The following is a 15,037-nucleotide window of genomic DNA, read 5'->3' as shown; positions in this document are numbered from 1 at the left end:
AATAATTTTCAAACGTAATGCAAATTAATTTTTTGATGTTCACTTAGCGTTTAATTGCACACCCACTTTAACAGTATTTTTTTTAATCAGTTGTTTAAAAGACAGTTAACTTCGTAATTTAAAATCCATTGTTTCAGGTGACAAGTCAGCATACAGTTTATCATCTGACCTTGAGACATGTGCCAACCATCCAGACCAGTACTACACGTTGGCATGTCAGCAATGCCAACTTCCTGTCTGTGTGTTATGTATTGAAATATCTGAACACAAAAATCACAGCTTTATCGGCCTCAATGTTATGTTGCAGGACAAATTGTCCTGGATTAATGATGAAATCAAACGGGGTCACACATTTGAAGAACAAATGAAGTTGGAAAAAAGCACTTTAGTCAAACATATCAGCGATATAGAGTTAAGAATGAAAGTAAAACACCAATCTCTAAAAGATCAGCTTGATGACGTTTTAAAAAGGAATGTAGAAGGACTTAAGAAACATCAAGAATCACACGTGGATGTGATTGATGAACATCTTAATGATGCAGAGCAACATGTCTCTTTTTTAGAGAAAAATCTAATTGATGCCGCTAAATGCCAACCTGCACAGGCACTCATTCTTTTGAGTTCATCACGCAGCTCTCTTGAAAAGGATTTGTTCAAAACATACAAGGTCGACAAACCAAGTTTTGATGAAAGGAAAAAAGAATTCAGAACAATTAGCAACATTTTTGGAAAGCTCTCTGCCTTTTCTAGCGAAGAAAGCGGATCTAGTGATGATGAGGAAGATTCAGATTTTGAATATTCAAAACACACCAGGTCCAAAGATTCGGCTATTGTAATGGACGATCGGTTTATAAGGAGCAAAAGGTTTTCCGATCCCCTTTCTCCTTTTTCTTCCATGGTAGACAAACTAGACGATTCTTTTGACGATTAGAAGAGATTAGTTCAGAACGGGTTAGCTGAGGTCAGAAGCAGTGATGTAATTTAACAGAAATTCTAACATTGTCGAAAAATAACCTCACATTGTCTAAGAAGCTTTGAATCATTAAAATTACATTACTATTATTAATGATGTCAATCATGGGCACATTGAAAACTATGGCCTATCGTGCTAACATTGTCAATTTATGCATATAATAGTGCACAATGCTGCATGCATAATGTGTCTGAGTGCTTTTATGAATATTACGTATTTTATGTATTTTCATTTCTTAATTTTTAAAGGGAAGTTCCTTTCTGTAAACATATTTTGGTGGGTAGCAAGCAGGTAGCACGCAGCTAAACTCAGCGAGATTCGTCAAGACTGAAAATTCTAATCTGACGTCTCTCCGAATCTCAGACGAGTGTCACACAATGATTCGGAAAAATAATCACAAACTTCGCCCAGCGATTTTGATAAAAAAAAAAATTATTTACCTGCTTTACCCTTTCACATTAGACATCCTTCTAACATCCTAGCACAAACTTGATTTGTTCTTTTCTTGGTTAAATCCAACAATATGCATTGTATGAACGTTTTGATTTTTCAGTAATTTATTGTCGCCATTTTAACCTCCGATGCTAGGGGTTCCAGTTTAGTTGAATACTTTTGCATTGAAATTTTTATTTTTTTTTTACTTAATGAAAAATTTGTTTAATTTTATCCAATGAGATTTATGGTTTACTTTACTGACACTTTATGTGCAAAATACCATGAATATGTAAGAAAATGTGAACTGTTGTATTGATACTCTTTACCATCGGAGGTTACTGATTTTTATAAAGAGAAATTGACAAGCGCCTGCGTTCTACAACTGCGTTCATCTTACAGTTAATTTTACCTAAAAAGTTTACCGCGTTCATCAGATATTCTGGTCACTAGGGCTCGGGAGTAGGCGCACAGAATATACATAATATGTAACAGATGTTAATTCAATGTTTCTATAACCAAGACAAATTTAGTATTTTTTGTGTCGGGAGTGGGGTGGGTGGTTGCCAGACTGGGATATTAAATGCTTGATGTGGAACTTTGGATAGTTTTTTGTTTGATGATTTGCATTTGCAGATATTTCATTTAAAAGAAATAAATTTCCTGACTTTGAGATAACAATACAAATGTTTCTCAAATACATCAAAAGACTAGATCTCGTTACGAGTAACGAGTAGGTCTTCCGTCCGATTATGTTTTCATATGAGACGATGAAATTGAAGATTTTATGAAGGCGCTTTAGCGCCTAATATGAAATATAGATGTTACGAAGAAAAGTCATAAGATATAACAATGCAATAGCTTCCAATAATAGCTCTAAAAATAAGAAAATCAGCTGTTTGTAGCCTGTATACCCCTATAGAAAATTTAGACTCGCCCACTCTCAGGTAACACACCTGAGTGACCAAATCGATTGCTTTCAATTTTTTTTAATGAATAACATCGGAAATAAATCTTATACAACCATTTATTTTCAGTTTATATACAAAATAATTCCAGGAATCCTTTTAAGGCGGAAAACCGGCTGCATCCACATCATCTAAAAGCATACAAAAGTAATTGTTTTAAACTTATATATATATATATATATATATATATATATATATATATATATATATATATATATATATATATATGTATATATATATATATATATATATATATATATATATATATATATATATTGTATATTACAAAGTCAAGAGTGTATATAAGGGTTTGGGTGTGGCGGGATTGCAATGTTATATCTTATGACTTTTCTTCGTATAATCTATATTTTATATCAGGCGCTAAAGCGCCTTCATAAAATCTTCAGAAAAGTCATAAGATATAACATTGCACGTTCAAAGCTCACAATTTATAAATTTGTGCACTCACCACACGATAATACTGCATTCCCATATGAACCTGCAGATGAGACTGGTCTGCAATAAAAAAAAATTGAAAGATGATACATTTGTCCAATCAGCCATATCCAAAATCTCATTTAAAGAAACTCCTTTGTTATTAGCCTTACTAGTGGACGCCCCTCTCGCAGAGTGCGCCTGAAACTTTGCAGTATCTATTCCAGATAAAGTCATAATGTTTTTTATCCAGTTTGAAATTGTGTTTGGTGTTAATCCTTTATGAGGCTTGACTACTGCACGAAGCAAAGGATCGCTTACCTCAGCATTGTCCCCATTCCTGAAACCTTTTGTGGCTTCCAAATAGACACATAAACACTCCAGAACACAGATGCGTTCGTCAGAAAATCTGTGATAGGTGACTTCTTTAGCGTTGCAGTCCCTCTGGGTTTTTGATATACCTGGTAAACGAAAAACAACATACTCGGGTGTTAATTTCATAAAACGTATATCTAAACGTGCCAATTCAGAGACACGTTTTGGGGCTGCAATAGCTAACAATATAGCTAATTTTTTGGAGAATACTTTTAAAGATAAATCTTTGTTATCTGGCAAGTCCTTTAAATATGAAAGTACAAGATCTACATCCCACAAAACGGATGAAATAGCGGACCTATGAACGTTAATTGTACGATACTGATAACCGCTATGATGTAACCAGCTCAAGAATTCTAACACGGAACTTATAGATACCGAAAAGGGATCAGTTTGCCTTTCCAGACACCAGAGTGTCCACTTATTCCAGGCTGAGTCGTAAGAACTGTTTGTTCCTTTTGACCAGGAACTGAAAAGTAGTTTTTCAGTGTCCTCTGATAGCGAATACGATTTAAGATTATTCCTGAAACAACCCAGCCTACTAGTTGTAGGGATTCGTTCTGAAGAACTGGGTGAGTCTGACCGTCCGGGGCTATCAAAGTTTGCGGGTGGACCGGGAGGAGAACTGGGTCCTGTACAGACATCTCTAGGAGAGTTGCGTACCATGGTTGTGTTGTCCAAGCAGGGGCGATTAATAGAATCGTCGTCTTTTCCATTCTCGTCTTTTTGAGACAACGAGCTATAAGACAAAACGGGGGAAAGGCATATCCCTTGATATTGTTCCATGGATGGAGAAGAGCATCGTACGCTACTGCATGGGGATCTGGGAGCCAGCTCATGTAAGTCGGTAGTTGAGCGTTTGTTCGATCGGCAAAAAGGTCCACATTGCAATCTATGGTCATTTGACAAAGTGTCTGAAACAATTGTGGGTTCAACATCCAACTGCTCGAATCCAAATGATGCCTCGATTCCCAGTCTGCTATAAGATTTTGGTGACCTGGTATATTATCTGCTCTTATTATTATGTTTCTTTGAAGACACCATTCCCAGAGATAGAGGGCAATTTGATTGCATTGAGCGGATTGGGTTCCCCCCCATTTTGTTTATATACGTCATAGCGGTCTTGTTGTCGGTTTGAACTAGAACTTGCAGATCCGATTTTTCTTTTAAAAATGCTTTCACCGCGTACGTTACCGCTAAAAGTTCCAAAACGTTTATATGGTTTTGAGACTCCCCTGACAGCCAAATCCCTCCTATGCACATTTTCTCGCATACTGCACCCCACCCCTTTTTGCTTGCGTCGCTTTGAATTATAACTGCGGGATTGGGATTTATAAGGGACTTTCTGTTCCACACCTCTACCTGATTTACCCACCAGTTTACCTCTTTTATGGCTTGATCGGATAACGTCACAATTGTGTTGTATCCCCCACCCTGTCTTAGGACCATGTTCTTCTCTGATTGCAAGTGGCGATAATGCAACGAAGCCAGGAATATCGCTTGAATTGACGCAGTTAAATTCCCTATCAGTTTGGACAGAAAACGTATCGACACATGATTGCTTTGAATAACTTGTCGACTCAGCTCCTTTATCTTTTGAATTTTTTGCTTTGGAAGTGACAGAGTCATATCTATTGTATTTACTGTAAATCCTAGATATTCCATCACACTGGATGGGACTAACACTGACTTTTCGTAATTTACATCAAAACCCAGGCTTTCCAATACATTTATCGCGCACTTGCAATCGGTCAGAACTCCTTGTTTCGACTGATTCATAATGAGGATATCGTCCAGATAAACGACCAGACGAACACCCATTTTTCTCAAGCAACTGATTGGAACCTTCATCATTTTTGTGAAAACAAGGGGTGCTACCGATATTCCAAATGGAAGGCATGTAAATTCGTAAATTTCTTCTTTCCATCTGAATTGCAGAAAGTTCTGAAAATTTTTGTGAATCGGTATTGTGAAATATGCATCTTTTAGATCCAATTACACAAGCCAATCTTTCTCCTGTATTATATCCGGTCCTTTACTAAATGAATGCCTTCCATCTTGAAATGTTGGTATTTCAGAAACCCGTTTAATTCCTTTAGATTCACAACAGGGCGTTGCCCCCCCCCCCCCCTCCTTTTTTCTGTACCAGAAATAGATAGCTTAAGAAACCCTTTTGATCTTTTACTACTTTTATTGCTCTTTTCTCTAACATTGATTTTATTTCTTGGTCGACTAGATCCGTTTTGATCTGATTGAAAGATGGTTCAAAAGGGGGGTGGGTTTGAACTGGGGTTTGAACAAAGTCCAAAGTTAAGCCTTGGACTAAATGCAATACCCATTGGTCTCTCGTAAGAACTTTCCAATTCTGATAGAAATATTCTATTCTCCTTGCGATTGGCACTGATGATTGTTCTGGGTTTTGGGGAAATAAACAAGCTTTTCTTACCTGTATTAGTTCTTGATCGTTCTTGTCTGGTTCTGATCTCGTGGCCAATACTTTCTCTGATATCGGCCTCTGCTGGTCTGGCCCCCAAACCGAAAGTTGTTGCTTGGGGGCCCGTAACGAAAAAACTGCTGTTGTTGCTACTTGTTCTCTGAGCTGTAATGAGACTTTTGACCGAAATAAACATTTCTGTACCCGTTTGCGTTGGGGAATCATCTCGTACAGTTCTTTGTAATCTTTTCCATCATTTGTCAAAATCTTAATAATTTTTTGACTTTAATAAGGCTTTCTTAGCCATGCTGTCGTCAACTAAATCTACACAGTCTGGTAAGATTCTACTCAAAAGACCCTTTCTTCTATCGGTCATGAAAACAAAATGGGCATTCCCAATTAAAACTAAGGCACATTGAACAATATTGATGACATCAACGGGATCAACGCCTTTGTCCCGTTTTTTTAATTTTTCAGCTTCATTCCATAAAATCGCCAAAGGGCATGTTGCGTCTAAAATTCATGACTGAGTTTTGATAATAGTTCTTTCTTTCTTATCTGATAGAGGCTGATTAAACTTTTTTCTAAATATTTTCTTTACAAATCTGTCTGTTTGCTTAGGTTGTAATTGTTTACTATTTGGAATTCCACAGTTTTTAGTGACTTCCTGTCGGATCTTTTTTGAGATACCTTGATTTGCATACTTAGCAATGTATTTTGTGATTTTTTTTAGGAACCTTGGAACCTTTTTCTATAATGCTGGAAGGATCAAAATTAGTGTCCGAATCAAGACCCGAATTGGAGTCGCTAGAATTATTCGATTCTGATGATGATAAGTTATCTGAACTTTCGTCACTGGATTCCTTGTACTTACGTTTGCGTTTAGTTCTCAAACGTTCACGTTCTGGACTTTCAGACGAGCTTCTTACCCCAATGTCTGTATTGTTTCTAGTGCCCTGAACAGGCGATTTTCTCGTGCCCCGAAACGGCGTGTTTTTACTTGTGCCCATAACTGGCGAACGTGTTTTAGTGCCCTTTCTTGGCGTGTAAGTACTTTCGTTCCCTGAAATTTCATTTTCTGTCTCCATTTGTTCAGATTCAGAAACATCAACTCGTAATTGGTTCCGAGGAGTCTGCCTTCCCTCGGCGTATGGCGACGATAGCTGTGATTGAGCCATCAAACGCGCACGAAAAACACATCGACTTCACACCTCGAGAGCTAAAATTGAAAGCAATCGATTTGGTCACTCAGGTGTGTTACCTGAGAGTGGGTGAGTCTAAATTTTCTATAGGGGAATACAGGCTACAAACAGCTGATTTTCTAATTTTTAGAGCTATTATTGGAAGCTATTGCAATGTTATATCTTATGACTTTTCTGAAGTATAATATCGATATAGGGTCTGTAAGTCTCGTTTGGTTTCACTTTCGTTTTACAACTTCCGGGTACATCAGCGTTCGTAGTAACACAATGGTATACTGCTTCGCGACTTGTAGTTTGTTTAGATTCCCACCCGATGCCAAAGAAAAGAAAAAATGAATAGAACGATGCATGTAGGTAATAAAATTGTGATATTCATTAGATTAGAATGTTTATGTCACTGAATCTGCAATGTTTCTTTAGAGGTCACAGAGAGGATATGCTCGTAAACAAAGTTGTTGGCATATATTAAGTTTATTCAGGGAACATTTTTTTCTACAAATCTCTAGCAGCTTTATTTTGACCATATTTTATTGTACTGACATAATAATATCAGTCAAAATAGTTGTCCTTTTTTCGTTATATCATGTAACCCCCCCCCCCCCTTTTTTTGTCAACAAAATAATTATTCAACTTTTAAAAAAAGCCCCGGAACCCTGTTTATAAGATTTTCAAAAATTCAATGGCGAATATTATAAACACCAATTTTATGAAGTACCATTCATTTCTAAATTGTTAAATTTTTATTCTCTATTTAAGTAATTAAATAGCATGATACTACTTTTAAAATCTAAATTTCAAATGTTTAAAAAAATTGTATTTCAGACGAGCAGACAGGGAATGGAATACCAATGACAGGATATGTAGCTGCCATTTCCAAGATGGAAACAAGGAGTTGGGCCCTACTGTTTTTTCATACAGCAAGATTGTAGGTCATTTCCCAGAGATACTAACAACAAAAAGGTAGCTAAAAATCAAGTTTGTTAAAACCATCTCAATACAGTTTATAAAATAAATTAAATTGGTTTATCATTTTGTACGTTGAGACATATCTAAATTTTAAGATATTTGACACAACCAAAATAGTTTAAATTATATATATGTACTTGTAACATACTTTCAGGAAACGGTTAAGCAGTTCTTTAAACCCCCCTGAAACAACTACATGTACTCCCCTTGATCCAGTTCTAGATCACAGCTATTGTGACACAAGTGCTGACTGCCAAGCACACTCCAAGGATCAGTCTAAAGAAGGTAGTCAACATAAGTGTTTATCTTGTGACATTGTTTACATCATCTGTTGCCAATTGAAATTGTTTTATAACATTATGGCTCAGTGTTTGTGGATTTCCTTTAACTACAAATATCTTCCCTAAAATAATGAGACTAAGTTTTTATACAATATACTGAATGCATTGAAATCCCACAAAAGCACAAAAAAGTATTTAATACATAAAAACTGTTCTACATGAATTAATGACTTCACAGAACTTAGCCTTTAATACAATTTATCTTTAATACAATGAAATTTATTTAACATGTTCACATTCGATAATGAAACAATTAAAGGAGAAGAACCGACAACACATGATTACAATTATATGTAGAAATTAAAATTACAGTATCAGTCTTGGAGAAGCAGATTGCTAAGCTACAAGAAGAAGTTACACGATTAAAGCTACAGAAGCCAAAAATGTCGATTAGCGACATAATAGATCATACTGAAAAGGTGAGTTACATAAATGTGGATATATTAGTAAATATAGACTTTACAACATGTTCAATTAGTGTGCTGATAATGAAACATGTTATTATGCTTAATTAACACAATATCTCCTTGTACATAAATATTTGAACCTGAAGGGATACCAATACATTTAATCTTTGTTTTATATTAAATATAAAGATTTACAAATAAAGAAAGATAAAAACTCATATTTAGTGTTTTGTTTTTTGTCACATTTGTGGTGGAAATGATGAACTAGTTTAATAACAATAGGTTTATCTTCTATATTGATCACAGTTTCCTACTAAGTACCAATTTATGTATTAACACACTGGTCAAATGGAATGGTCAAGAAGTGTCTGGAATGTTTTTCTGCTTTGACATATGTAACAGGAAATGAAAGCGAACACACCGAACATTTTCCTATGTGCTTTAATTCAATTGTAGATGTTGCTCTACACCTCCTTCCCAGCTGATGTTTTCAATGTCATTGTCTGTATGCTCAGTAGAATGGCGCCGTTTAATTATTATGCTGGTTGGGCCGTGACCTGCTTTTCTATTGAGGACCAGCTCCTGATAACACTTATGAAGCTGAGGCTGAATTACCGTGACATGGATTTGGCAGTGAGGTTTGGGACAAGCCGTGCTACTGTTTCAAACATTATAAACACATATGTGTCAGTACTTCATGAAATCTTCTTTGACGGTGTTCTCAAAGAAGTAGGAATGCCTAGTCAGCTTAAATGTAAGGGGTCTTTGCCGAAGTCTTTTGAGGAGTTTGCTTCTGCCCGCATTGCTATGGATGCAACAGAGGTTATCCAGGACGTTCCCTCAGACATGAATTGCCAGTCGCTTTCATACAGCAGCTATAAAAGTAGACACACTGTGAAGGCTGTTACATGAGTGGCTCCAAATGGTGCTCTAGTGTTTTCCTCCGAGTTGTATCCAGGCTCAACATCTGACTCTGCTATTGTGGACCACTGTGGTGTGTTGAACCAGCTTCATGCAGGTGATTTGATATTAGCAGACAAAGGTTTTAATATCTTTGACAAGCTGCCGTCTGGTGTCTCCTTGAACATACCCCCATTCTTATCAAACAAGGCACATTTCACGAAGGAGGAGGCAAAGCTGTGCTACAAAATTGGAAAAGCAAGGATCCATGTAGAGAGGGCTAATGAGCGAATTAAAAACTATGACATACTAAATCACATTCCAGCTCAGTATAGACACTTGTCAACAAAAATTTTTCAGCTGTGTTGTTGTCTTATTAACCTTCAAGAAACTTTGTAAAGTAAAAGTCCAGAATGGTTGCAATGTTGCTGATCCAAGTCTTGTCCTTCAGTATTCTTATGATCTGAAGGTCCTTGGTGGTCCATACCACAAGATCACAGCACTCAGTTCCGGTGAGGAAAAGTTGACCCTGTATTTAGTGCCAGTAGTCATGTGTCATCTTTAAGGACAATCCTCCGACATCTTTTACTGAAAAATAATACCTAAGGGTTACACATCGGAGTTTCCACATGATATATTTCTTAATATTAAAAAGTTATTAATTTTATTTCACATGCAAATAATGGCTTTTACAAGTTAATACAAAAATATAAATTTGTTTGTCATATCTCTCTGAATTTACCATACCTAAGTAAAAGTCCTTGATAGATGAACAAGCCTCGGCAATTGTCAAGTCTTTTGCTGTGAAAGAACATTTCACCTCAATGATGGCTGGAAGTGTCGGGGGTTGATTCTTCTGCTGATGATGAACAATGGGAGATTTTAAAAAATCTCCCTGCACAAAACCATCAGGAGATGCTCCTAAGACACCAGATTCATGGAGCCATATACCTAATTATAGTAATGATATGTTTATAGATATACAGAAAACTTGATATAATAGCAATGATTTTTCTACACTTTCATATCGAACTATAAAAAGTAATAAGTATATAAATAACCAAAAGAAAGATCTATTTCTATATCCCAAAAGTTATTTTCCAGTGTCTTTAAGTGTTTAAAATAAAAAAGTTAACACATCAATGTAAATTTAATATACATGAACCTACATGTATTTGAATGAAGTACAAAAAATGCAAATGATACTGCCAAAAATAGCACCACTTGCCTGTTGGCAACACTGTTACTCCACCTGCTTTACAGTATTCACTCACACCAACTCTCTCATGTGTAATGCCCCATTGTATCAGCGTTCTTCTCTCTAAATTGTAGGTACTCAAAATTCTCTTCTTCAAAGACTCTGTCAATCTACAGAAATATTAAATTTATATAGTTTTATATGTAAAGATTGGATGTAATACTTTAATAGCACTGCATATTAAAATTTCCTGAAAAATTAAGTAAATGTCATTAAAAATTACAGAAAATTACTTTTTAGCCAGGTAAAAAGTCTTTGAATTTTTTCAGGTTTTTTTTAACAAGAAAGATGAAATTTTATATCTTAGTTAACACTTGAAATAATTTATTCAATATTTGGATATGGAAATACCTATTGCGTTTTGCAGCTCCAATAATCTGCCCAAAGTTGGATGCTGTAAACCTAAGTTTTCTAATGGCAGCCCACAAAGCATTTTCCCTCTGTCCAGAAGAGATAAACGCAGCTTCCAGTATCATTTCTGGAGAAAGAATGAGGTTCTTCCGCAGCCATGTGTTTGGGTCTTCACTTGAGATGTACTCTGTACTCATGAGCAAGTCCTCAATCAGAGGCACTGGACTAGTCTGTGCTTTCGGTTCTTCAGAGAGAATCCAATGTAAAGCTGTAATCAATAATAAATACATAATATATAGGGTCTCTCATGATTTGCAATGGTATATGATTTTCATCTAAAAAGTTGTGTGTTCTCTATCCCCGAGCCTTGGTGTGGGGATAGAAAACACACGAGTTGGATAAAAATCATATATTGAAGATAACAACTAACCAATTCATTTTCAAACATATTTTTATCAAATCATGAAAAATAATAAAACAGCACAAAATGCATTACAATTACAACATCACACTTTTTAACTTAATTATATTTGTACTTTTTCATTCTACATCCATCAACAGCCTAAAACTAGGTAATGTTTAATTATGTTGTAATGTTGAATAACAATACACAGTGTAATATCAAAATTCGATTACATGAGTGATAATGACATCCACCGCATATTGAATTAACATGTGATCAATAACAAGAATGTTTGTTAACAACACTAATATTAATTATAAAATTTCTTAAGTAAATACTCTTGAACATGTAACAAGAAATGTTCAAATATAAACAACAACAATAATGCTCGGATCTAAAGGGGGGGGGGGTCTGGATCACCCCTGAAAATTAAAGCATTAGTTAAATTCATGAAATAGGCCTTGAACCACCCAACCCCCATCCTCCCACAGAAGACAAAATTATGCGTCAGACACCAACCCCCTGAAAATATTTCTGGATCCTTGCATGACAACAAGATCAACATCTTGAATTTTGAAATCTAGAACATCAACAAAGAATCAGAGTTCAATCTCCAACAATACAATGCATATTGCAAACAACGCAGAACTGTTAAAAATAAACTCCACAGAAGAGCAACCTGTGAAGCGTCCTAATTGTCCCAGCTGGTTATATAAAAATGCTCTGTCATCATCTGTTACTTTCCTCGTGAGTGCTCTAAACATGTTTATTCACTTTATATTATTAAAAAAAAACCTACTGTCCACGGTAAAGAAATTTTCATCGAAATATAATGATGGGGTGTCACTTTGAGAGACATAACTGTACTCCTGCTGTTTAGGAGGATAAAGATCAGACATTGTTACAGTTGATTTGGGGGGTGCTGACTTGGGGTGTTTCAGCCAAGAGCATTTGACATCCGTTTTACTTGCACGTTTGTACCTAGAATAAAACAATATACATGTTCGAGTTCATGTTTGTTGATTAATATAGACAATAAGTATTATAATTTCTCAAACGACAAGTTTTTTTTCTTTACCCAAACAATAAATGCTGCAGCCATATGGTGGCATCTAAACTGTCCCATAGGGCACTGACATGTGAAATCTTTCACAATGCCGTTGTCTTCAGCGTCCAAAAATATCTACAATAGTTACATCAAACAATGATACAAGCACTTGATAAAAATTTATTCCACAATCTTACCTCCAAGGGAAATAAACAAAATTCATATGAACAATCTTCACATCACATCCGAAAGGCATGTGTATGCAACAATATGTACCTGTACTTTGTACGATGTATCTTTCATTGATGCCTGTACACACGCTGTTATGACACGTAATTCGTCATAACAAACCGAAGCACTCGTCCGCTTTCTACCGCTGCCTCGCTTTTTCTAGTTAACTTCGTGTGTCCCTCCACAAACTTCGCCCAGTATACAATCGATAACGCCATTGTGAAGCGATGTACCCGGAAGTCGATTTTCACGCAATATCTCGGCAGTCACGTAACGAGACTTACAGACCCTATTGTCTGCCAAATCTGCGATCTTGGTGAATCTACGTTTTTTGTCTCGAGACCGGAAACGGACGAACAAAAGAGGTGTATGAAAATAAAAGCTGGTTTTTTTTTATACATTTGTTTAGTGTACACCACTGTTAATCATGGAAGATGAAACACCAAAGATAATCAGTTAAACTTGTGAAAAAATGAATTGTTTGAACTCTTCTGGTGAGTACCGGAAGAGACGGTTGACAAAAGAAAACCCGTCAAACGTATCTTCAATTGATTGTCTATCATTTATAAAAGTTCGTGTCTCAATCACTTACAGTGACTAAAATCTTTTTCTTGGTATCAAATGGAAGGGCATTTGATTTTAAAACCATTTTGTTCAACAATTGTTTAAAAACCCGTTACCATTCTTGTGATATCTGAGAAAGAATGATTTAGGGGCCAGTCCCTTATCTCTTAATTGGAGTCGCTGAACCAAATTTTGAAGGTTGCATGTTGTTAAGTACATCATTTTGAGCATCTTTTCTTTTATACTGCATTTCAAAATATTTTCATTTTTGAGATATAGGTGATCAAAGTTTTGGACTTTTGACCCCTAAAAACCCTAATTATGTAACACATAAGAAAATCGTTATACTGTTGGGCTTCATAACTGTAAGGTAAACATATTCGCTTATATAATCTATAACAAAATATCCCTCGATGAAGAGCTATGGGTAAAAGACTTCAGAGCCCTCTAGGTCCCTAAATTGAGGGACGAGCCCCTTTTTCTTGATATACGCTGAAAGGTCTTGTAAATTTAAACTTTTTTTACTTTACATGTTGTAACACAATATTTTCCAGAAAAAAGTAAAGAAAGAAAAGCACAAAAATTCACGACGCTTTTTTAATCTCAATTTTCGAGTCCTAGCGAGCTTTGGCGCCAGTAGTGCTAGACATATAAGACCATAATCATGCAAAACTTCAATCTTTCCTTTAGCAACCGTAGATATTTTAGCTTAACGAGGCCGAGTTAAGAACGAGTACGCACGCTTTTGCGCAGCGTTTCATTTGTATTGTGACGTCATCTTTTCGCTTTGTTGATGCCATGGCGTGAGAGTTTCAACTGCAGATATTCAGCGTAATTTGTTGAAAATAGCTCGTTTGATGCGTAAAATTGATATTATATTGTAGAATAAACATAAAATGTCTCGAAGTATAAGCTATATTTGGGCTCGGGTTGAAAACGTGAAGAGGGTTCAGCAAGCCTAGCCCTCTGTCACGTTTTCTTTACAAGCCTAAATATAGCTTAATTCATGTATTTCAAAACAGTAACCATGTATTTTATATTAATGACCTTAAATATGTGATGTTATATATTAATTTATTACTAAAATATGTCTAAATGTTTTATTAATACTATAAAGGTCACCATTTTTGTCTTTGTCAAATAAAAAACAGCCATCATCTGACAAACTGGGAAACTGGGCATACAAAAAACAACTTTGATAAGATCCCTGGAACAAACCAGGAGGTAAAAGGTTTATTTTTATTTGACTATTTGATGCATTTTAGCAAAAACTTTAATATGTTGAACAGAAAAAGAAATCCCTAGGGCATAAGTTTAAGAAAACTGTAAAAAAAAAAAAATGTGCAAAATTGATTCATTTCAAGCAAAATCCCATAGGCTCCTATGTTAAAAATTAACAAACTTTGAGATGATCCCCTAAACAAACGGTGTGGTAAATGTCTTTTTTTATCTAAAGATAATAATTGTATCAATAGAAATTCATGTAAAAAATTTCATTCAAAAATCTAGGGCAGAAAAAATAAGACCCGGCCTTGTCAATTTCCTAATATATTAGAAGAATGACAGAAGACAAAATACCCATATAAAAATAAGAAAAATCTCAATATCTCAAAAATGGATGTGACGTCATCAATACAAAAAACTTGCTATCATGTTCAGACCAATATCGATCACATCTAAAAATATAGTGGAGATCGGCCGAGCCATTTCTGAGAAATCGCGTGCACAAAAATCAGTAGAAAAAAATTA

The 15,037-nt window shown here is 35.5% G+C and overlaps 2 protein-coding genes and 1 pseudogene across 4 annotated transcripts in view; 1 reads left to right on the top strand and 2 right to left on the bottom strand.

Moving 5' to 3' along the window:
* Nucleotides 1-8,760, top strand: part of LOC128180137 (uncharacterized) — a 38,672-nt gene extending 29,912 nt beyond the window's left edge. The window contains exons 4-7 of one of the 3 annotated variants that reach the window (XR_008243191.1): nucleotides 138-961; nucleotides 7,642-7,744; nucleotides 7,940-8,070; nucleotides 8,439-8,760. Coding sequence is in view for 1 of the 3 variants with exons in the window: in XM_052848020.1 (XP_052703980.1) it covers nucleotides 138-931 (794 nt within the window). In the remaining 2 variants the exon portion in view is untranslated. Of the gene's footprint in view, nucleotides 1-137; nucleotides 962-7,641; nucleotides 7,855-7,939; nucleotides 8,071-8,438 lie in introns of those variants that run through there. The other 2 variants (XR_008243190.1, XM_052848020.1) reach the window with 2 other exon arrangements.
* Nucleotides 938-6,887, bottom strand: LOC128180138 (uncharacterized). The gene is made up of 4 exons (XM_052848021.1): nucleotides 5,630-6,887; nucleotides 3,130-3,269; nucleotides 2,843-2,889; nucleotides 938-2,504 (listed from the first exon to the last, which is right to left on the bottom strand). The coding sequence occupies exons 1-4, from the start codon at nucleotides 5,840-5,842 to the stop codon at nucleotides 2,473-2,475; spliced, it is 432 nt and encodes a 143-aa protein (XP_052703981.1). The 5' UTR covers nucleotides 5,843-6,887; the 3' UTR covers nucleotides 938-2,472.
* A 1,123-nt stretch (nucleotides 8,761-9,883) lies between the features above and the next one.
* On the bottom strand, nucleotides 9,884-13,308 carry LOC128180139 (uncharacterized; annotated as a pseudogene).
* Between the last annotated feature and the right edge of the window lie 1,729 nt (nucleotides 13,309-15,037).

Source organism: Crassostrea angulata, chromosome 4 (genome assembly GCF_025612915.1).
Source record: "Crassostrea angulata isolate pt1a10 chromosome 4, ASM2561291v2, whole genome shotgun sequence".
Taxonomy (NCBI): domain Eukaryota; kingdom Metazoa; phylum Mollusca; class Bivalvia; order Ostreida; family Ostreidae; genus Magallana; species Magallana angulata.
This window is presented reverse-complemented; position numbering and strand designations above follow the sequence as displayed.